Genomic DNA, 25,992 nt, shown 5'->3' with positions numbered 1-25,992 from the left:
ATGCTTTAAGAATGAACAACGTACGTATGTGGCGATACTGTAACGGTAAATAAATAATGACGTTTTACTATTGGCACGTGAACATATCCGCGATTATTTCTTATCTATATAATCGTTATGAATAGGCCTCGTATTTGGATGTCTTTAATAAAAATTATTTCAACCACGAAAATTATTTTTTGGGTGCATTATAACTAGAAAAACTAGAAAAGAAAATTTCTTTAAATTATTCAAAATAATTTTCAATTTTATCAAAATTTTAGTCAAAAGATTAAAGGTCGATGTAGATGTTGAAAAATAAAAAAAAAAATAAAAATCAGTACTCAACAATGAGCAACAGAATTCCAAATAAGCGAATCAGTAAAAATGGTTGAATTTAATAGAATACCATTTAGAAAAATTATCTAGAGTTGAAAAACCTAAACACAAATACCAATTTTTAAATCTGGTTTTTAATAATAAGAATGAAATAAAGATTATAAATCTTATTTTATAATTAACAGAAAAGTTATTTACAAGCAGTTCCAGAGCTTTTAAGAATTGCAATCAAAAATCAGTTTAAAATCGGTTCTTATTAAATTACTAACTGCATTTCACTTTGCTGATAACCGTTCTAAGTTACTTAATAAGACTTAGTGGCATTCTATTGTTTACACTTTTTTTTTTCAAAGACATATTACCAATGTTTGAGGAGTTACGGAGTAGGACGATGGAAAATTTTCTAAATTTAAAAGAATTTTAAATCGAAAACGTTTTAAATAAAAATCTTCTTGAGTTGAACAAAAGCGTCGTATAAAAAATGTAATCAAAAAATTCTAAAATTCATTAAAACCTGAAGCGCTCGTATTTTGTAACCGAATTATAAAAATCGAGTGAAGAAATATCGTCCAAACGGATATTTACTGGACCGCACGAATGACGTTGTACGGTACACGATGATAATATCATATACTACGTATTGTAGAAATTATCAGGCTAAACTGCGCTTTTAAAATTTTTTTTTTTTTTTACATTAATACGACGCACGTGACTTTCGTTGTTCTGTTGCACCGCATACCTGTACCGCTGATGATGAGACAACGGAAACAATAAACGCAATGACTGTGACGGTTACCGCTCGCCGCTCGTAAACGAAGTAGTCGGTTAAAGTTATAGTTTCAAAGAACTGCGACGACTGCCATACATGAGACCTACGCATTGCATGAGAAACACGGTCGTCGGCATCGTAAAAACCGTATCGAATGAACACAGTAACATCAGTCGATGTACACAACACGTATTGTAAATTTAATATTGACACGAATTCCAAATGATAATAAAATCGTCGATCGCAACACTACGTAAAGCCAATTGATCAACCAATTACCTAGTGAACAACGCAGCTAGTCCCCAGGCCAGCAGGCATATGATCATCGCTCTCGTCTTGGTGCACACGTAACCGGCCCGCAGCGGTTCGCAAATGGCGTAATATCGTTCGAAGCTGATGGCCAGTATGGTGAGTACGGAGGCATGGGCTACCGTGAGCTCGACGAACGGTACTGCTTTGCCTGAAATCACAGTGAAAACTGATTATTATTTTGTTGTAGAAAAAAATGCGCGATACGAGTGAAACAAGTATCGGTGTTTAGGTTGTCTCGTTTGATTTCATGAAATCAACGCATCACTATTCATATCGGCACGTGACGGACCGACTCCCCCGTTAACCATATGCGTGTATGAAATACGTAAAGCATTGGCAGACGCGTGGAAAAATGGCCTACGGAGCAGTAATTATATGTACAAAAGACATAACATTTCGACACTACGAACCAACTTTGTCATAATGATTTTTACGACTAAAATAACACCGTAAACACTGTTGTAATCGTAATTGCAATATGGCGTATTGAGACTATCTCGTGTAAGGATTTAAAAACGGTTATACCTATATTTTACAGTGGCAACACATAGGCAAAGTGTAAACTACCCGACAAGCGTAATTTGCTTAAACTGCACTTTGATCGTAATACATATATGTAATCATTTATATTCTCGCATCTAGATCCGGTGCATACTACTTGCGTCTCAGATTTTATTTAATTGGTAAGTTTCGTCCCGACCAAAAAGGTCGATAACAGGTCGTAACCTACTTTCGTCCTAATAGAATTTTTTTAGTAAACTTGTTACTTCCCGATAATCTACAGCTAAAATATCGATTATATGATCGGGAAAATATCGATTGTATACTATAAATGATTTCTTATAAATACATAGATATTAGATGTATATATAAAAAAAAAAAAAACATCAGTGTAAAATAAATTTTAACATAAAATTTAAAATATTAATAAAAAAAAAAGACATCGGAATGAAATAAATTATGAGTATAAAATGGTTAGGTTAGATATAAAAATTAAAATTCTTTTCTAATCGGTCTACTCGGTGTCTGGAGTTTGATAAACTCCAATAAATTGTGGTATACGAGTATAAAACACAGATTAAACTGATACAATTATTGCTAACGTAATGTTAATACGATTCGCTCAATTTATAGGACCGTTATAGTAAAGTTGATTCGTTATCGATAGTATCACACATTTTTGTTAACATATCGGCAGTTATGGCATAGCCGACTTGCGTCCCGATATCGGGATGCAAGTTACCGATCGGATTTATTACCTGCTTAGTATACCTTTTTTAGGGACACAAATCGTATGCAGCCTCTAGATCCGAATAAACAATAACTTGATGTACTAATATATAATAAAATTGTCACTGTACGAACCGATCGTCTGTGCGCATATTTCGATGCGTAAATTACATCCACTAAATCGTACGGTAAAAAGCAATAAATACTTCGGGACACGGTGTTGTAGGTAGCCAATGAAAACGACGAAGTTTCTTTTTTTTTAAAAAAAAAACCTATTTAATTGACGTTTACCGGCGATACGTTAAATCCCTACGGATTTAACCCTATGTAATATATTTTACGGGTAAAATAAAATATTATTTCGAGCAACAAGTAGGTTTTACACAACATTTCATACAAATCCCGGGCGTTTGCCGGATAATTGATTTTATCCGTATGATATGCAGATAACCGGTAACTTAAAAATGCACGGTCGAATAATGTCCACCATCTTGTTGTAAATCTATTTTTTACTGTATTATTATGTGTACACTATATAAACCGTTATGTAAACCAAGTGTTAAAAATTTAACTAAAATAATGACGGATCCGTTTCGAAGAGTCGAAGGATGATGTTCATATTCATCATTGTTTATCGCCTCGCTTTAATTAACTATCACTTCTTCTTTCTGAAGTTCCACACTTACAAATTATTATACTTGTATTCTGCAAAAACTAATAAAATATTTTTTATAGCCGTAAACATGGTCTTTCGAAAGAATAAAGTTTTTATACCTAAAGCCATCGCAGAAGAAAAATATTATGACACAGACAAATTGAGATGAAACGATCGGAATTTCGAAGAGCACAGCTTATATTAAAAAAAAAAAAAAAACCTTTTTACCAAAAACCATACTCGTACAATATATCTTATTAAACTACACGAACAAAATTCGATTGACAGATTTTAATATAATAAGGAATATTGCGGGATTTAAATCACGCGAATACACTCTTTGATATTATTGAAGTTATTGTGCAACATATTGTGATTCGTTATTATCGTAATATTTATGACCGCAATGAATTTTTCTATTACAAAACAACTCTCGCGCATGCACTGACAATGACAATCGTAGGTTTTTAACGATGGTATGTCGACCCCGTTTTATACATAAATACGTACGCTGCTATGAATAATACTTTAATACAATCGTACATAAAAATAACAGTTGAACAAAATTGCAATATAATATTCACCAAATTGAATGTACCGCGTTAAGATTTGTATTCAATTTGTTCTCTGGAAAGTAATCCTCGGCCTCTTAATATCATTACGTCTTTTTGATGGCTGTTATAAAACGATCTTTCCCAACAACGTTCGAAGGATTAAGAAAAACTCCAATGTCCGGAACGATTATACTCGATGATAACACTGGAACGCCAGTATATATTTATATGTTACGGCATGACGCTGAGTACGGTTTTTATGCGTTTTTCTCGTTTACGAACAAATAATAGTAATAATAATAATAATAATGATAATGTGAAGACAAAAATAACAAATTTGGTCGTGCTCTTTTTGCGTGTTGCATATAATTTAAATCCTCTCCGTCCTCAAATGACACGGTCGCGGTCGGCTCACGCACCACACAAAATGTTTACGTTATAACGTTTTCATTACACGGTTTTTTACATTTATAATAATAATATATTCATTTCGCTCGTTCCTCGTCGTTGCGACTGGCGCCTACACATCGGCTGTGCCAAATAAATTTGTTTTCTATTCAAAAACGCACGTGCAGTTGCCAATTCGAACGCCGTGTTCAAATATTTGGTAACCTGTAACAACACCGAACCGCCGCGGTAACACAATAATAATTATTAAAAACGTCGATAATATTTACGGACTCGATATTACGATTGATTTTAAAGTGTATTGCAGGCACACCATGCTGTTATTACATTTAGTAGCGGTTACACGAACGCAGCCACAAAACTTTACTGCGATCTTATGCATACGTATAGGACTTGATAAAAACAGGTTTACAACAATAAAAAAAAAAAAAAAAAAAAAACGCTAAATGGTTGCTAATTTTACCGATTTTGATAATTGGTCGGTGCAGATTTTAAAATCAATAATATTTCATATTGAAGGAAAATACCCGTGGATCGTGATGCAATAAATTGCGGAAAACGCTAAGCAATAAGTACGATATGCCTTTATATTCCTTTTGAATCGAATATTTTCATGATTACGTGTTACAACGTTGAGTATATTTATGTCATTATCCACCCTCCCCTTCTTCCCCCCATCCCCGAACACAACTACTTGCAGTAACGGTTTATAGCTATCCGCGACGTTTTTAATATTATCAAACGCGCGGGGGGCGTTTAACGAGATTGTTTTACATCTTGAAATCCAGATCAATTTTCATCTGTTGGGAAACCGTTACTTAAATTTTAATCAGACGCGCGAACAATTCTCCGCGGAAAACGATCCCAATTACAATTTTAATAAATTTCAATTATACGCTACTGTTGAATAGTGATGATAAATTATTTTATATCATAGCCCACGTTTAAATGTTTACGTGCGCAGTGCATTTAATATTATCAAACGGTATTCAAACATTATTGTTCGCATTAAATACACGGTTAATTGTGTATGAGTTCTGACCGTGGGCGCGTTCGATCCAAAAATAATGTCAATATAAGATTATTGTAAAGTTATGCACACATATTATACACAGTTCTGCGCATTACAAGACGGTGATATACGCTGTAATATTTTATGCGTATAAAAAAATCATTGCGTTCGTTAAAACGAATTACAAAGTTACACATATGAGGTGAAATATGACACAAGTTTTCAGATATTAAATATTATATTATTTATTTTTTTACGTAGGTATGGGAATGAGATATAGTGAAACGTACTCTTAATTTTTCTTTCTACCGAATCGAACATCGAACAAGGATATAACTGCAGCGTGTAAAACGCAGACGTACTATTCAAGCATAAAATGGAAATATTTAATTTATTTCTGAGTATTTTTTCAAACTATTTTTTTTGTTCATATATCTTCTATGTTAAAAGTTTTAAAATTATTTTTAAATAAAAATATTCAATAATAATATATGACAGTTGTGTTATTGATTTTCTATGCAGATGAAATCTAAACGGTTTACAGTTGTTTGAATTATATATCTATGTAATAATTTGAACAGGGTTATTTTCGAATGACATTTTTATTATACATTTTTAAAAAATATTTGATATATATATATATATACGCAAATTATTATTAAAATATGACTATTGTACGATTGTTATTAAACTATTTTTATTACTTGATCAAATTTGCGTTTATCGATAATGCCGTAAATAAACGCGGATCATAGTTATAATATATCTTATAAGATTTTCATTTACCTGAACAGGTTATTAATACTATTCATATTATTTCAATTTATTTATTGATACCGTTGATCCAGCAGATACAAAAGCCCCGTCGCGACGCGTCGATTTGACGAAAGTTACCGTTCACCTTCTTTCCGAAATCGAAGACCTACCCGAGACGATTTGCACGACTAGGAAAGAAGATCTCCCCCCAAAACTAATCGAGTGGTTTTGCGAACCGGTGCGAAATGGTGCAATATTCAGAGTGATTCCAGCATTGCATTGCTCATTCACTTATCCCATCTCATGGGGCGATATTCGGAGTTATTCTGGCATTGCACCGGGTGTTAAACCGCATGGCAATTTTCTTTTCCCGTCGATTCGTCGTTTGCGGAGCGTACTGTTTCTATCGCACTTGTCATTGCGACAGGTATAAAAGTAATTGTAATTGTTATTATTCTTTCTTGTATCTTCACTGTCACTACCCCATGATATATTAACTACTGATTGTTATTATTTTTGGTTTGTTTTATTTTATTATTTATATAATATCACTACGATATTATGTAATAAATATTGCTTGTTATTTTATTTTTAAGTACTTGCTGTCACTATGATAGTTTTATCATAAATACTTATTGTTATACTTATGGTTAGTTTCATCAACATGAAATGCAGTGATATATGAAATAACATTAAAATATTCACGAATGGAAACCCTTTTAAATATAATTAAATACATATGATGCGTAAAAATGATACAAACACATAATATTTATATGTATCTCTAATTATAAATACCTCTAATTTACCATAAAAGGTAAATATATATGATATACATAATTATCTATTATGATAAATTAGAGAGTTGGATTTTGACCTCAATTATTTATGTATAGTTTGCACTGAGGAAATATGATAGAATTATTCTACAAATAAAATAGGATTCAGGTGCTTATAAAAAAAGAGATCTAATCAAAATATTCAAATAAGTTTTTAACACATATATTTTCCGAGAGTCGAAATACTACCTAGCAAATCATACTGAAATTAAGAACTCATTCGTGCAAAGTAATAAGTACATATAGGAAAAAACATTTCTTATGAATATAACATGTACATTTCACTAATGAAACACTTCGAATTCAAGGATGTTTTGAGTATTTACGTTAGCAGTTAGTATTTACGTCAAATTATGTCATTATTTTTAAGTTTCATATATTTAAAACCATAGTACTACCTAGCCGATAGTACATGAAGTTATAGTCGTGGATAATATTAAATGGACTAAAATAAAAATTAATTTGATGTTAATACAGAGTAATTATTATTTTACTTAATAATATTTGAAACATTATAATATCTACTCTCTTTCTAGCTTAACTACGTAGAATCATTCACTCTCGTATTTTGGTTTCATAAGTTTTGCTCAAATACACACACGCAGGGCCGGTGAAAGCTATGGGCGACCTGGGTGATTGCCCAGAGCGCCAGTGAGAAAGGGGCGCCAAACCGACATTTTATTTTTCTAATTTATCTTTTAATATATTGTATTAACAACCTACTGAAAGATATAATATATAAGTTGTGCCTTCTACTTAAATACTGCATCGATACCGCTGGTTTTGATGTAAAAATAATGCATGTAACAATACTGTATATCACCGCATTTGTTTGTATAAATAAAATATATATTTAGTTCGTAAAAATTATTTCATAAAATATCTACCCATTTATAAATAGATACATATTACTAAACGATTACGTAAAAATCGTTCGGACCTTATGGCGAAAATATCGCAGTGTGGCGTAAATCAAAAAGACACAGTTGCCTGAAACGCACGCACAATTTATTGTTTTCGATGAGCTCTCGATACGTACGATCTGCTGTGTAATGTCAAATGTATAAACTAACAAGTTACAGTCAACACGTAATAAATATTCATATTTTTCGTTTAGTTAATTTATACATAATATTTTGATTTCTTATTAGTTATTTACAATGAATTCCGTTCTCTGGTTATCTTAATAAATAAGTAATTAGTGAAACATAGTATTTCTATATTAAAGGCAGTATCGCATGATGTACTATATTCTCCAAAAAAACTTTCAAAAATTAAAAAAAATTCCTAAGCTCAATATTAAAATTATTATATTCTCACAACGAAAAAAAAACCTGTCCACAAATGCACTGATATAATACTAATTTATAGTACAAAATAAATACTAATTTTATTTAAATTTACTAAAAAACTTAATTTTACTACTACTAAATATAAGCAGATTGGAGAGGGGAGGTTTGAGGGCGTCAAAACATGGTTTCGCCCAAGGCGCCAATACTTCTAGCGCCGGCCTTCCACACACATCTATATTATCATAATTTCATCGTCAGTTCCATCCAAAAATTGCTTGCACGATATCTCTTTTCTAGTCTCTCACTCTACATGTGTTTTCATCTCAACTTATGTCATCTCGATTGTACTACATTTGCAGCACAAAGTACCCCTTGCATGTAACCCATTTTATCTTGTCAAGTTCTCTTTATTCATTCCACATATCTAACCTAGCATTATCATCTTCGGTCCATTCATCCTTTGTAGTGTTATTTAATCCATTGCCCACCATTCCGACATAACACATAGAATTTTCAGCTACCGTCCATAAAGTTACTGTTGATTAAATATTTATAAATAGTATAAAACAAATCTATATAAAAGAGTATAAAACTGTGTGTAAATAGTATAAAACTTCCTGCTGTCCCTATGTATGCTTAAATCTTTAAAAGTACGCAACAGATTTTGATGCGGGTTTTTTTAATTAATAAAGTAATTTATGAGGAAGGTTTTTTTTTTGAAAAAAAAAAAAAGAAACACTGAAAACTGTATTATTATTTAATTTGTGTGTATGGTGTTTTACCATGACAATAAGATTAAATTAAAACCATTATTTATTGAACTGAGTAAATTTTGTACAGAAATTATAAAGTCATGTCATGATGAAGAATCGTCAACGGAATGTGAGGCTCGCTTCTGCCAGATATTGAGCTGAGAGAGAAATAGAACCCTCTGTAGAGCATGAGGTTCACCGCAGACAGGAATGGTATAGAAATAGAGTTTAGAGAGCCAGAGAATAGTCTGTAGAGCTTAAGGCTCGCTTTAGCCAGGATAAAGATAGAAATCGAATACAGAGAGCCAGAGAATTATCCACACAGACACATAGTAACACCGAACAGCCACAGATCCGAGAGAGTAACGAATTCATGAGTAAATAAAGAAAATTCTGCCATGAATTACAATCCTTGGATTCCGATATACGAAGACGATCGTATAGTATTAATAGTTACTATGTCAGTAGTATGAGAAAATTGCTTGGCATTTAAATTCAAGGGTTAATAGAAAAGCATGTGTTGCTTGCAAGAAAAAATAAAATTAAAAGAAATTTTTCCTCCACCTGAACCACTTCACTCTCTCTTTTCGGGTGATCATCCGAAATCCAAGTAATTCATGCGCAGTATATGCCTTTATAATAAAGCATTTCATATGACTTTTTTCAAGAGTAAGCAAGTTGTAGAGCTCGTTTTATGCCTATATTTAAAATTCAAGGGCAAGTGTATCGCTAAGCTAGGAGTTTGCTATCTTTCTAAATTTATTTTATTGTAGATCCAGAGAATACCTGCGCGGAGCCGGAGCGGGTTGCTAGAAATAATAATACATTATAAATAATTATACATATATATATTTATATGAATTATTTGGTTTAATCTGGTATTAAATTAATATTATTTGTGTCCTTTGAATAAACAAAGTTTATTTATATAGAATGGCCGATGTTCCAAGTTTAAAAAAAAAATAATGACTAAATAATAATAATAATATTTTCACTATAAATTCAACCAGAAACGAGTGATAATCGTATTTTTCTATATATTGAAAACATTTATACAGTAAACGAAAATCAAACATTATTAACACGACAGCAGCTGTTAGTATTGCTTTTAAAACGATCGTCTACAGTAAATTAATGTTTAAGTCTAGATTTTATTGTTTATCGAAAACGAGAGACGTTGAAATTATTGATGGGAGGAAAAAAAAACATTTGCGCTTTTACGGAAAATAATATTGAAAATCAATGGTGAACTCATTTACTATTTTATTTTTGTTATTAATAACAATATTGTGGTATACAAATATAACCATGAGTTATTATTTTTATAGAGACAATTTATTCAAAAATGGAAAAAAAAAAAATGTTTTAATTTAAATATAACCGACATCGACATGCATTTGGAACCACATGGTTACTGTTACTAGGTAAATGTGGATATTTAAATTATGGATTATGACGTAATTGTCCTCTGTTAGTATGATAAATATGTCCAACCTCACGACAATAATTTGGTCAAAAATCGTAGAAAAACATTTGTGGTCACTTGGCAATACTAAGCTAGTTTCTACTTAGAATAGTAGGTAGTAAAAAGTATTTATTTTATACAATAACTACAGACAAAATCGTTATAGTTACGGTTACTCGTACGATGGTGTGTAAAACCATTTGTAAGACCAGTTGTCGATCTCACACATAGACTTAACACTGCTATAGATAAAATAATCTGAAAATCAGCTTTTCTGCACGAATGAAACGGATCTCTGTCGATTATTCGTTAACAAGCACACCACATTATTATAATCTATTTCGCTTTTTTCGCACTGGTATATACTGATATTCTAACACGTTTACAATGAATATATATATATAAATACTATTTTGGGCTTAGGCCGGGATCGTATATAGAGCATATATACGAGAAGCAACCATCGTCGATGGCGTTATTATGGTCTGCCATCTCGTGTACATGCGCTATGGCGTGTCACGCGCGCGTCTACCTGGAATGAAAAGAAAGGATCGGAGAAAAAAAATATAAAAATAAGTAAATAAAACGTGTCGAGCAATCGCAACACGCGCGTACGGTCAAGCGTTTTTCGAGCGCAATGATTGTTGGCCGTTTACATTGCGGCGATGGTAGGTGCAGTCATCACGGTGACTTGAAAGAAAGACATAAAGACAACAATAACAAAAAAAAAAAAAAAAAACCGTGAAAGATGTCAGAGGGATAGTGAAAAAAAAATTGAAAAAAAAAAAACCAGCCAAACAAAAACGTTTTTCGAACGGGCGTCGCGGTGAAGTCATCAGAAGGATTCCTAGACAATTGTTTTCATCATACCGTCGCAAGAGGGCCGTGACGCCGTGCGCGAGCTCGTGTTCGCGAGGCGCCGCCAAACAGTCCGTTTGATGTGTCCTTTGTCAGGACGGAAAACAATGGGCACGCGCGCAATAACGAGCCTCGTCGCGCCGTCGACGGTCCTGGAACTCGTCCAATATGAGCACGTTCTAGGACCGCAACCGCAACAGCCCCGAATCCCCGAATCGATCACCGATTGAGATAACAACTGACCGCACAGTTCTCCGCTGTTGCTTCCGTGCGTGAATCTTCTCTCGTTGCCCTGGACGTTCGCGATACGTTTGTCCGCGGTTCTCGTAAGCTCACCAACCGAATTTATATGTACAACGGAACCTCGATAGGTTGAAAGTCAAGGCAAATACAATTTTTTCGAGTTATCAATCAAGGTTTTAGGAAGAAAATTCGACTTAATGAATTTTTAAAATGTATTATCGTTTTTATTATTGTTACGGCTAGTGTCCGAAGGATAGCTAAACTTACGATTGGGCGGATAATCATAGGCTATATACATAGGCTAATGTCAAAATGTTCGATCTTATCCAGGGACATAACCAGGATTTTATTTCGGGTGAGGGAGGGGAGGCAAGTAAAAAATAATAATAATAATAAGTAGTTCTAACCATTCTTATTGGTTAAGCAAAAATTAAATTCGTAATGACCTACAGAATGCTTTATTATGTACATATTGTAAAAAAAAAAAAATTTTTAAAAAAAATATTTTTGTAATTCAATAGGTGAAATGTATAAATATAAAATAATAATTACTGTATTGTAATAAGTAAAAATATCGTCATCATAAAAAAAATGTAGATATAAATATAACATAAATATACTAAAATTATTATTTATAATATTAATTTTTTTTTCTGATTTTGCCATTATATTCAACACGTCTTTTGGTGAAACTGATATTTCCTAACAAACGGATAAAAGAGTCAGCCCTGTTATACGGTAATTTCCAATTTAGTATCGAAGTGGTGTTTTTACTCTTTTTAAAATTGAAAATGATCATTCAACATCAGTTTTAGATACTGGGAGGGTTGCCAGAACTCGTAACAAATGGTTTATATTTGGGTAAAAAGTCGAATCACACGAGTCTAAAATAGCCATAATATATGTAGAGATTTTTTCATTATTTTTCCACTTTTCACATCAAAGTAAATACTTACTTGCTATATTTTTTCACTAATTTTATCTTCAAAATAAATAGTGAGATTTTTCAGTTTTTCGACGCTTTTTTCTAAAGCGATTTTTGGTAATAATATTTCTATTGACGATAAAATACCATTATTCTGTTCAAACCTATTTTCAAAATGTAAAATAAAACCATCTAAACACGGTAAAAATACAGATATTTTATAATACTCTTCTGTTAAATTACATAAGTAATTATCCTTACAATTTTGTTTATTCGTAGTACGCGGAATTCTAATTTCAGTAGATATCAAAACATATTTTAGATAATTTACTAGCCTCTTGAAAGATTTGTGTAAACAATTCATTTGAATTTTGTCTCATATGTTTCAGCCTCTTTGTAATATGTTTAGCATAATCAACAGCAGATTAAATATCACGTTTAGAGCTTTGCAAATAATGTGACAATGGTAGAGTGAAACTTAAAATATTTTTACAGACAAGTAATGAATTTATAAAACAAATTTTTACTACAGCTACCAAAAGTGAACAAGTCTTTCCTGAAATTGCACGATCTGTTTCTTGAATATTTTGCAAACTAACTATAATCGGTTCAAAAAGCTCTACAAAAATATTTACTGCATCGTGTCATTCAATTAAACGTGTTTTTTTTTTTTTGTTTCTGGAATAAGTTCTAAAGTGGAATTTTTAAAAGTTTCTCCGGTTAAAGTATTATTCCTGAATAAATTAATAATATCTTTCATCACACCAAGACAATTTCTAACATTTTTTGTAGATAAAGCCGAAGATAAAGCAAGATTTAATCTATACGATGCACAATGATGAAAAACTGCTTTTGGATATATACTCGTATGTCGTATTCTTAATTGTACATCATTAAACTGTCCACTCATATTGCCTACACCATCATAGCCTTGCCCGATAAGTTTATTTAAATCCAAACACTATTTTTCACATCTTCTAAAATTATTCGAGTTAAATTTTCCCCAGTGAGATCATAAACTGGTAAAAAACATAAAAGTTCTTCATGGAGCTGATTATTTTGATCTACATAACGGACACGTAAATAGTTGCTCAGTTCCAGATACATCTAAAGTTTCGTCACAAAGAATTGAAAAGCAACCGGTTTTATTTATTTTGGTTACAATATTTTTTCGAATATTTTGGCCACAAATGTTTATTATTTCAATGTATAAACTTATATAAGTAGAGTTTTTATTATTATTTATTAAATGATTTTTTAAATTTTCGTCGCCAAAATTTGCTCTAAAACGATGTAAAGCACGAAATTTACCGTCTTTTTTTTGTGGTTTTACCAAATTTAATGGTCCACTGTCATCATTACCTCTTAGAGAAAGTTCTTGTTCACCACAAAAAATAATTGTTTCAATTATTGGAACTAATACCGCTCTATTTTCTTCACATTTTCGCTATCTATCGAATTCAACTGTGTAGCAACATCACACATTCCTCCAGTATCTATTTTACGAAAATTATCTGCAGTTAAGATACAAAATCGATGATAGTCGGTATTTGAATGCGATGTAAATTTTTCAATTGAATCTTTTCATTTTATGAATGGTTTGCTTATTACTAAAGATTCAATTTTTTGATTAGAACCTTTGCCTACATAATCTTTTTATCAAACAAATCACAATATTTACAAAAGGCTCCGTCCATTTCTATATAATACGCCAACCATTCCCATTTTTCCAACCAATTTTATTGAAATTTTAGTTTATTTTTATTAAATTCTCGGCTAGAAAAAGTCTAAAACTTAGTTGGAATAAATAATAAATTTAAAACATTACTTTTAAAAATATTGTTATTGGAAGTTGAAGAATTATTTTGAAATAATTGATTTGAAATAGTTCCAATGTCAATAATACTAGTACTCACAACATTTGATGCATCATCAATTATTGAAGTACTACACACTGGTTGATTATGTTATTGACTTTCATGTTGATTTAAAAGCACACCAGTAAATGTTTTTTTTGTTTTAAAAAAATTGTCAAGTGCTCCTCTCTTCAAATTTGATAATTATATAACAAAAACATAACAGAAATAAAACGAAATAAAATTTTCCGTAGGTACGTTTATATGAAAGTATACAAACATTGATTAGCGACAGACAAGTATGGTATAATATAATTTGCTTTAAATTGTATACGCAATACGATTAGTATAACAATAAAAGATAAAATTTACATCTAGTCAGGACAATCATGATTATTATATTACAAATCTATCTTAACTTAGGTAGGTACCTACTAATTATTACTATGTCATTTCTTATCAACATGGTTATCATAGGGTTGAGCTTATACGAGGGTCTATCGTTTATGTATATATTTATTCGTATATATATATATACACATATATATTTATGTGTGTGCTAACCGTATCATTTTGAAAACACTAGCAGTTTCGTCTCACTGAGATTCTAAAAAAATTTCATCGATGATATTACGGAGGGGAGGGGGGGATCCGGACCCCATGGACCTTCCACTGGCTACATCTCTGATCTTATACATCAAAAATCAACATTATCCGGCTACACGTGGCTAATGAACAGATAACATTATCCGAATAAACAATGTAACGAAATGTCAAAAATAAACAAATAAATAAAAAAATATACATTTTAAGATCGATACTTTAAAATTTAGATTAGATCAATAAATGGTTTTTCGTTTATTTATTATTACTCGTTGAACTGGTGTAAGATATTGTAATTTTTACAAATGTGTATATCGTAGTTTCAAACTCGTTCGATGATAAATCGATAAAACATGATATTTTATATTAAATTTTAAATGCTGGTATCTTAACTTATGTGTGTTAAGATAATCAATTTGTATTGGTGGCTAAAATCGGGAATATTTGACATTAGGCTAAACTTGTGATTAACCGACTAATCGGACACTAGTCATTATATATATATTGTTTGTCCATTTTCATTTTTTCCGTCAACTTTCCAATTCGAGGAAGCTATTCCCACGTTTGGGTTTGCGAGACCGATGAACACAATATATATGACCCAGTAATTACAGCTTACATTTAATTTTGTTTCATTCCGATCGATTCTACGTGAACCTAAGATCGTTGTCTTCTGCACCTAGTCATTCCTTTGTGAAAAAAAATTTTAAAAATAACACTAAAACGAGTTACAGTACCTAATTTACCTTTCTACGATATACTTAACGCGTTTATAAGACCGAATTTAGACACGTTGAATCTTGTTTCAGGAATTTCTTTGTACGCAAAAACGTCTCGATAAAACCGCCAACAAAGATAAATACATATTATCTGCTTCGAATGCTCGCCGCACTGTTTACAAATCTCTACGATTTTTCACTATCATCATTGGCTTAGTTCGAACGAAAAAATCAGACAAAAATAAATCTCAAACTCTCAGATTTCAGCTATAATACGACCACTCGGGCGGTGCATTGACCTACGAGAAATAGCACTTATAATGTGTATTGACTATAGTATAAGTCATACCACGCGTACAGATACGAGTACTTATGCTCCTTAATACAATGTAATAAATGACGGTTCTCTATTTACAGTGGTTTATTTTGACAGTTAGTTTTAGTGTTAATACAGCAAGGGTGCTATAATGTTTATTGTATTATATTGTTGTATTTAGTAATTGTAATTGTCGTTAATATGTCGATAAAGGGAATACGTGTACACAATTTAAAACCATAATAAACCTTTTTCACTTTGTTCTTTCGCATATAATTGCTATTTTTTTTTTCTCTTTATATATTACGAGACAATAACATATTACTGTACATGACAGTTTGCGGTAGGTCACTATATCGGTGCAAGAATGCAATTTCATACTGTTATTTATTATGTATAAATCGTATATACACATATAACGCGATACACATAGACTACGTATCGCAGGTTACGCGGTCAATCGCAACATAATAATATATTATAATAAATACATATATACAGTTACTAAAGTAATATTATCGACTGGACGGACAAGATAAATGTTTGTCATAAAACATAATTTAATAGTATAGATTTGATCTAAGTATTCCATAATTTTTCTTAATTTACGATAGAAATGTCATAAAAGTGTCTCATATTTAGAGGTTTTACTATAAAAAAGTGGTGCAAATTTAACCGTTTCCGAAAAAACATCCATTATTTTGAGGAGTCCGCTATTCAGAGGTGTCCGATCAGGAAGTTTCATTGTATAATAAGTCGTATAATATACTATCACTAAATAATATACAGTATGATTGAAGTAGTAAAACTATATGTTATTATATTCTTAATATAAAAATACATCATAGATAGCTGCAGCAGGACACCAAGTGTCGTCGTGGGTTTCCGACAACGCAACGATAAAATAATACATGTAATTAAATTCCAGAAGCCGAAGAATGTAGCGACAATACCCCATGATCTCACACTACGAGTTCAAACCTATGCTGACCAACAACGGAAAAATCTAGTTTTCCAAAATATTCGATTTCCAGAACTAGTAAAAACTATAATACGAAACTAGACCTTGATAAACGGTGGGAAGTTAAATAAAAGAAAACTATTCAGACAGACGTAAAATAAATATAAAAATCAGTAGATGGCTAGATTATTTAGTCCCCTCTATATGCACTGCTGTTAATGTTGCTGAAAGTCTTATTTTTTTATCAAAATGACTATATAATATTTTACATAACACTACACACATACACCGTACATGCGTACAGTGTTTATATTCATCCCATATACCCACGCCAGACATGGGTTGACCACGAGGGCTCGGTAGCTAGCCCGATAGTATACAGTACATGTCGTGCAGATATGGCTGTTAGAAATTGTTGTATCACCGGTAATATTAATAACACGATATTGTAAAAGAGTGTCGAACGACGACATTGCAGTTGAAATTAAGAAATCGCACGAACGTACGCGATTAAATGGGTGATTACATGAAATAATAATTCATTCGTACAATAAGATATTAATTGCGCGGATTTATAGTTTGAGTGGAATACTTTATGAAGATTTTGAATTAATGTCGCGTACATTCACACATGCATACACTAATAAACTATATTATATATTTGTCGAATCTGTTTACATTGTAACTACTCCTTATAATAATATTTACTGCAACGTTATCGCGTGATCAGAGGTAATATTTCGGAATTCGCCTTCAGAAAAAAATTTAGCGCTGGTCGTAATCGCACGATAATGTGTCAAATACATATTTCATTAACGATCAACAACGTCCGTACGTTCATGTACGCATACTTATTTATAAATAGTGTTTTACTGTAACGTTAACAAATGAAATATTTGTTATAACCATTTTTACATTTATTTTATAACATTTAAATAAAAGCGTTCGTGGTTGATAGTAAAGACGAGTCGACCAATCCTTTCTAGCTTTCTGGAACTATTGACAAAAGGTCTCATTTTAATATGTTAAATTTTCCACAGACAATATTGTGGACTATCGGGCTTTAACTTTGTTAGATTTTTTTACATAGTAATTGTTTTTGAGACAAGCATTGGCACTTGCTCATAATATTTATTTTTTACAAGTTATATTTACATAAAATATGTTCATGTTTAATATTACAACTAAGGTACGCGTGAATTGTGAGATCTATAAATCGAAAAAGTTTTATAATATCATTGGACATGAAAATCATTCAGTTTTTATTCAAACGAAAAATGCTACGTTTGCAACGTAATAAAATTTAACCAAATAAATAAATAAACGGTACAAAAATTATTCTAAAAAGCGTAAAATCAAAAAAAAATCTAGATCATGTAAATAATTTATAAAAAAATTTGATTTCCAAGTGTTATTTGTAATCATAAACAATATTTATTATTTCAGTGTTGCAGTAGAAGCAGTATTAGTCATATTTATATAAATAAAATTAGTGTATTATTTAAGAATTGCTGATTATCGGATTTATAAGGAACTATTCTTTTTTTTTCTATAACTGCACATTACAGTAATATTATGTAGCATAATAATTTATGCACCGAGTATAATAAATGTATATATATAATATGTAATAATATATATATAATAATAATATTATATTATAAATATATATATATAATATGTAATAATATATATATATAATAATATTATATTATAAATATATATATATAATATGTAATAATTTATGCATCTTAGACAAAGTTATTTTCTTTATTTTTTATTTATTTTTTTTTTTGACATAACACTTTTAAGCACAAATGTTCAATTTTCTTAAACCGTAAAACAATGACAAACGGAAAATACTCGTGGTCTTGCAGCAGCTTATACGATTTGTTTACATCATTATTATAATTACTTTTATTATTTATTATTATGATATAAAATATTATTTTTATTCTCGAAGTCTTAGTTATACAGAAAATACTTAAAATTGAAATAAACTTGTCCTTAAAGTGTATTGTGAACATTTATGTTTTTTTTTTTTTTTTTTTAACGCTAAAATAGTTAAGAAATTACCTAAATTATTGTGCTCCTTCATATTTTTTCGAACTTAAAGTATGCATAAATTATATGAAAGAATATGTTCATTCTTATTCGTCCAAATCAACGATCAATAAAAATTCCGTTGCTTCCGTAATAGTTGACATAATGTTCATTCAATTATTACGTATTGTTTAAGTTTTAATATATGTAAAATGTTTCTTATTAATAGGTATTTTGAGATATTGAAGAAAGCAAATGTCAGTTACTACACATAGTTTTATACATATTTGTTGAGTGTTTTTTTAAAAGAACTTAAGAAACGCTGTAAAATCACAAACAGTGAAAGTCAAAAGTTTTTCTGTTCTAAAACAATACTATTAAAAAGCGTATGAAATGTGGTTAGCTAGAATTTACTTTCTTGTAAAAAGTATATAATTATGACGGCTTCTCTTTTAACACTACTAAATTTAAATGAACAACGTTATTACATCATATTATATAACAAATTAAACTCGCAAAGAATATATAAAAAAAAAAAAAAAACTTAATTTAAAAATAATTTAATTATTGAATGAATTATAAAAAGAAATTCAGTGTTAATATAAAAATAAACTGACTTGTAGGACTTAATATTGAAATATATATATATATAGATATCAGATCACACGCAATACAATGTTAAATCAAAAATAAATTTGTTCTATATTGTTTTGATATATATTATTATTATTAAATTTTAAAAAATAATCAAATCGTGCGTCTTAAAATTATGTAATAAAAATCATAAGGACAATCGCTCCATTTGAAATACGTTATTGAACACATATTTTCATAGCTGTATTCATATTGTATTTAGTTTTTCATCACAAACGAACGAAAAGTTAAGTAGAAAAAATGAGGACATATTGTTAGAAAAAAAAAAAATTGTGAATTATATTATAAAACTAATCACAAGTGGAATTGAGAATAAGATTACGGAATTAATAAAATTATAACGAGGTGTCGAAGTAAAATATTTCGCGTTTGGGCAACCGGTGGGATTTCATGGAGAATTTATCACATTTCTGACCCGCTTCTCGGGGGAATAAATTTCGAGTAGACAACGGAATTTAATATGTTCGTTCGCTGTATGACGTATGTTATGCGTTCGAGTGCCGATGAAGAAAAATATAGTTTTAAATTTCGCACTTAAGTCGTCGTATATACGCGTACGTATTATCGTGAGACCCGGTAGTAGTTCTTCTTTATAAGTATATTATACTATAGCTGATTAAAACCGTGCATACGCGAATAAAATCAATTATTAGTTTTCCGGCAATATTTGTTTTTAAGTCATAAAAGATCGAGTTAGAGCCAGTGTATAGAATATTTTGCGCACATATATAGGGAGATTGTTGACAAGGCGACCACGTGCCAAAACATTTTGAGTTGGTTTTTTTTCCACGCGTACAGCCGGTCGTTATCAATCTTGCGGAAGGTAAAATATTATGCAAGCGAAAGAAGCTAGAAGACCGAAACCAAAGGTTTTAAATAGGATAAACTCGAAACAGTGGGCTCGAAACTAATTTATAATCGTAACGGACCGTTGATCGCGTTTAATTGCGTATAGAAGACAGTCCGCCGCACACGAAAACCGAACGCGAACGTGATTACGTGTGTACAAAATTATATTTTGCGTTTTTTTCACTAACCGAAATTAAAAAATGAACAAACATCCTCGCACCCTTCTCCCTAACCCATCAGTACATCTGAACGTGCAGAACAAGCACTCATCTCCCTATTATTCGAACGCAAGACGAAAGAACAAAAATAATAATAAAATATTATGAAAAAAAAAAATGAAAAAACGTTCGACGGATTTACGGATGAATTCTGAAGCACGCGTTTGATGTCCGTCTTTATCCCAGCGGTTCGTATACTTATCGTTAAGACGAGTATATATGTATATATATTAATACGTCGTAGTCGAGGTCAGATAAAAAGTGCGTGACAACGAAGTCTTCGCGCGCGATTTATAAAATAAAAAACGCCTACGCGCACACTCCGTTTTTGCGGACTTCGGAAGTTCGCACACACACTTTTCTCCGACTAACAAGGCATAATAATATTAAATTAATAATATACTGTCATTCTGTAATCTTTGTAACAACTGTACAACTCTATAACTTTACTGTACGCCAGAGTATTCTAGCCGAAGAATTTTTTTTAATCGTCTTACAACAAGGCACAACTCATTTCACTATCCCGACGAATGAAAAGAAAAAAAATCACAAAAAATTCTCTGTTCAAACAAATCCGTTAACTTTAATCTTGCTACAGCTAAAATTCCAGAAAAATCACGCATCAGACACTCAAAAAGAGAGATCTACCGTCTAATTAAAAACGGTTTATAGAGGTGCGCCACCTCGTATTTTTCTTACTAAGCTTACTATTATTGTACTACTTAATTGAATGTGCAGAATATAAATGAATAAATTATAAAATTCATAATCTTTAAGTGCACCTATTGACCCGTACTTAAAAACGTTCTTTTCTCGCTGAGCATAGACACAAAGTATATTCTTTAAATAATTAAGTAATCACAATAAATTATTCTTTATTCAATTAATTTTTCTTTTCTTATTACACAACCTATTTACATTTTCTTGACATGCCAAAAGTTACAATTAACTAATATATTTTAAGTATTATTTGAACTGCGATTCGGGATTGTTGAAAAATGGATATTAACTGTAGTCATTGAGTAAATTATCAAACTAGAACAGTGACAAATTAATATTATAGAAACGTAACAGTTTTCATAGCATTCTGTGAGATATAGTATTTTTACTTCATATAATGATAAACTACAATCATGTTTAAATAAATAACATTTATTACATAATTTAATTATGTCTAAGGTCGGTACAACTGTAGAGCAATACCTTTTTATACATACGTATACATTTCACCTAGGATATAAGTTATGAATATTTTGGCAGCTAGTGTGAGTTTTCATGCAAAATAATAACATAATAATTATAATAATAAAAATAAATGATAGTAATAATACCTATGTGGAAGACGGTTTTTCGACGTCGCCGCAGCAGCTCGTGTGTACATTTTTTAAAACTCGTGCGCAGACGTGTTTTTAAATTTTAAATTCATCGAAAAGATCGTTAATTTCACGCTCGTTTCAGCAATTATTTCTAGTCATTCGAGAATATTATTATTATTAAAATCCGAACACCGTATATTATATTATTAATTTATTACGTAGACAATAACAAGAATCATAAATCACGCACCTAAAACGCACGCGCTCGCTCAAACACATCATATACACTCACGCACTGCACCGCTGTTGCACATGCACCGGCTCTAATAAAAAACGGCACCGGTGAGCCATCATTCTCTCGTTATTCAAGTCTACCGTTACAACGAGCTAATTAAGTTAACCTCCGATGTGAATTTCGTATTTTTTTTTTTTCATTCTAGGTTTATATTTTTTTCACTTTGAAACTTTACTGTCCCTTTGATCGCTCGGCATGTGGTTAAAATTAATTTCGTGAGTTAAACGCAACCGTGATTTATTCACAGAAGGAGAATATGATAATATTGGACGTGTACATTGCGGTCATATTATATACCCATCACGTGCGCGCCTGAGTTCTCTCAACTGTCCTACACACGTATATTTTTCTCGTCATCGCGTGCGAACGATGTGCGTTCGAAATACAAATATAATGCGCACACTAAAACTTATCGCCATTTTCAAGTACATGGAAACATTATTATAATTTCTGCCCCTTGAACGATATTGTTGGCATCTCTTGTTATACCACGAAGCCTTTTTTTCTGTCTATTTTTTTTATTCTTTCAGTTCCTTTGCGCACGTACAACACAATAGTATAAAATCACATACAAATATATTAAATATTCTATCCTTAAACGTTGTTTTTTGTAATGTTAAAACGTTTAAGAACAAAAAAAAAATATAAATAAATTTATCAAGTACGCATACATAAGGAGTTTTGCCGATTACGGTAGACTTTGTGATTAATATTTATATCTCGTTGCTGGTTTCGTACATAATTACGTACTCTATAAGTAAATCATCGTTTTGAATTGGTTAAAAGCATTTGTTGAAATCAATTAAATAGATTGCAGAACGCGGAAATTGTATATTGTATAATCGTTAGTAATCACGCATATCAGTACATTCTTATAAAAATGTTATCGAATATATTATAGCATTCGATTTAGATTTTACCGTTAGAACGAAAAACATAATAACGTATGTAATCGTAGATATGTAGACAAACACAAATTTTACGTGAAATCGTTTTATATTTTTATAAAATTAAAAAGCATTTCATTGATATGTATGCACGTGCACATTGTACTCGTATAATATAGTATAATATACTGTTTTTCAACCATTATTGGTAAGGTTTCGTAATGATTCTAGAAGTCGATCGAATACAAATATTTATTACCCGAAAGCGATAATTTTCTCGTAAAATCGTGCTTAATTTTTTTTTTTTTTTTTTACGAAATCTAGTCAAAGTACACGCGATTTGAGCATGTAATTCACGATTTGATAAAATGATCAAATAAAAACGAAATATACGATTAGTTACCATCGATGAATTTTCCAACCGATTTCTTTTCATTACACAACGCGATGTATCCGTCTGCGGTTCAATATCATAACTTATATGTTCCACTGTTTACGTATTTTATTTCGATAACATTAAAGCTTTACATAATATATGCCTAGATCGTTAACACGACGATGTTTGTATATGCATCACTAATATGCGTAATCATCACCTGATGCCGCGGACATTTCGGAGAGGATCGATTATAATACCGTAGGAAGATCGAGATGCAGATGAAGGAATTCCATTTGCCCGTCGCGTACTCAACACGAAATGTTAATATGCTGTTTTCGTCGCGATCAAAATATTCGCAGAGAGAAGGCGCGAATAAACGGCTTGTACCGCGACAATTTTACGTTGATAAACGAGCGAGGTCACATTTTAGACATGGGTCGCGTTCTATATGTACAATAATATAATAATATTGTAATGGTAATGTGCATTGGAACGCGCGCAGATCCTCAAACGGATACTATACTTCTATAATTGCCGAGGCGAAACTCGTTTGGCTGTGATAGATGGAACCTATACTTATGCCACCACCGTAAATGTATATTATTTCCTCCCTGTCGGATGTTGACATTTCGTCAAGTTCCTTCAGTTCGGAAATATAATATATATTCCTTCGACTGATTAATTTTTTTGCACCAAAAAATTTATTCGATTCGATTCCGTACAACATTTTTCAATCAAACATAATGATTAGCATTCATACATGTATAACAAAATTATATTTTCTGCATTTTTTTTTTGATTAAAATATGATATTGTATTCATTATTCTTCGGTAGTAAAACGTGTTTAAAATAGCGGTGTTTACAATATATTATAATATAGTTGTCGCTAATTGCGGCGACAACTGTCCGCATTGCAACTTCTTACAGCTGCAATCGCGATGTATCTGTGTGTTTATTTATCACTACTGTAATGTTTCTCCTTTTGGCCGATGATTTATTTTGCCGTTTATCAACCATTTCTGTATTGTACTGCAGTTTACCAGAATAACGTTCTATAAACGCGCATTGTTTGTCAGAATTTCTTGTACGTGCCCAATGTATATACTATTCGTACATAATAATTAGTATAGACTATAAAGTTTTTAATAGAGTGGTGAAACGCAGGTTTGTTTAGTTTATTTTTATTTTACATTACATTACGGGCTGGTTCCCAAGGTACAGTTGTATTATGTTTACTATAATAGATATAATCATTATATTCTTACGCGGAGGAAAAAGTTGTGTGATAAGAGTTAGATCTGTATACTAAAACCCTCGATCAGGACTGAAGTTGAGAACAATACTGAAACGCTAATAATAATATTGTTTTAAACACGCGTATACTGTACTCGACGCTCGAGCTTAAGTTCTTACAAGAGTTCGAGTACTCTGTTGTACATCTGAATTGATATCAGCAACGAGTAAGATAATTTACGGCTAAAAACTGCTTAAAAACCTGAGGAAAATACTACATTCGTATGGGTAAATACGATGCGTATGTAAACATATTAGGTTAAGAAATCAACAGTAGGTACTCGATCGGCTGACACGTTCAATATTTTTTTATCGGTTATAAGTTTTGTTAATGAGATATTAATGTTGACTCATCTGAATTTAGCATTTATCGGTGATCGGTTTCTGTTAAAAATTCGAATGAATTTCGCAAAGTATTGATGTAGAGTAAAACTTCCATGTAATGAAAAGATCGGAAATAATAACCGCTATTTAGAGGTGACCATTAATAGAAGTGCAATACTTTCAGATGAAATGATAGTATTAGAATGTGTTCGTCTCCGAATCGACAACGAAGCAAATATGATACAGTGGTGCAACGCGGGTCGCTGAAAACGGTGGTGAAAAAAAAAAACAAAAAATTCTCACAAGAAGCAATATGTGCACGATTCTGGATATTTTTTCCCGAAATAAATCTTTAACGACACAGTCGTCGGACATAGTGTAAGCCATGAGAACATTTCTAGAAATTTTTAAAAGTAAATAATGAAAATTGGCGCTCCGAACATTGAGAAAGTATAAAACATATACATCCTAATATTTTATCGAGGTGTTTTCTATTGCAATCTTTGACGTATCTAATCTGATAAATAATAATTGTTATAAACGATGTACAGCGCACAGCGGTCGGTTTTATAGGTTTAATGGTTTACCATATAATCACGAGGTTCTAATTACGAAACGTGTTGATAAACGTTATAGTAATCGTCATCGTATTTTTGGTTATAATATTTTGGTATCACGTAAAAAACTTGAGATAATAATAATAAAAATAAAATAAAATATTAAAAAATAAAATCCTTCCAAATGCTATAATTGCGTACCGTATCTTTCTTCTCTTCGAAACAAAAAAATAAATAAATAAATAAAAATAAAATCGTTTTAGCAAATTTTTAGCAAATCGTTCCAAGAGTTTTCATCATCCATTGTAGTATTGAGCGTCTTAACTACTGACG

The 25,992-nt window shown here is 31.2% G+C and overlaps 1 protein-coding gene across 3 annotated transcripts in view; it reads right to left on the bottom strand.

The window, feature by feature from the left end:
• LOC112688349 (growth hormone secretagogue receptor type 1-like) overlaps positions 1 to 25,992 on the bottom strand; it is a 179,526-nt gene that overhangs the window by 40,394 nt on the left and 113,140 nt on the right. For all 3 annotated transcript variants that reach the window (XR_003149059.1, XM_025561510.1, XM_025561511.1), the window contains exon 3: positions 1,367 to 1,547. Coding sequence is in view for 2 of the 3 variants with exons in the window: in XM_025561510.1 (XP_025417295.1) it covers positions 1,367 to 1,547 (181 nt within the window). In the remaining variant the exon portion in view is untranslated. The remainder of the gene's footprint in view (positions 1 to 1,366; positions 1,548 to 25,992) is intronic.

Source organism: Sipha flava, unplaced genomic scaffold, assembly GCF_003268045.1.
Source record: "Sipha flava isolate LNK unplaced genomic scaffold, YSA_version1 38_pilon_pilon, whole genome shotgun sequence".
In the NCBI taxonomy this organism is placed as follows: Eukaryota; Metazoa; Arthropoda; class Insecta; order Hemiptera; family Aphididae; genus Sipha; species Sipha flava.
The sequence above is the reverse complement of the archived record's forward strand: the minus strand, read 5'-3'. Positions and strand labels throughout refer to the sequence as shown.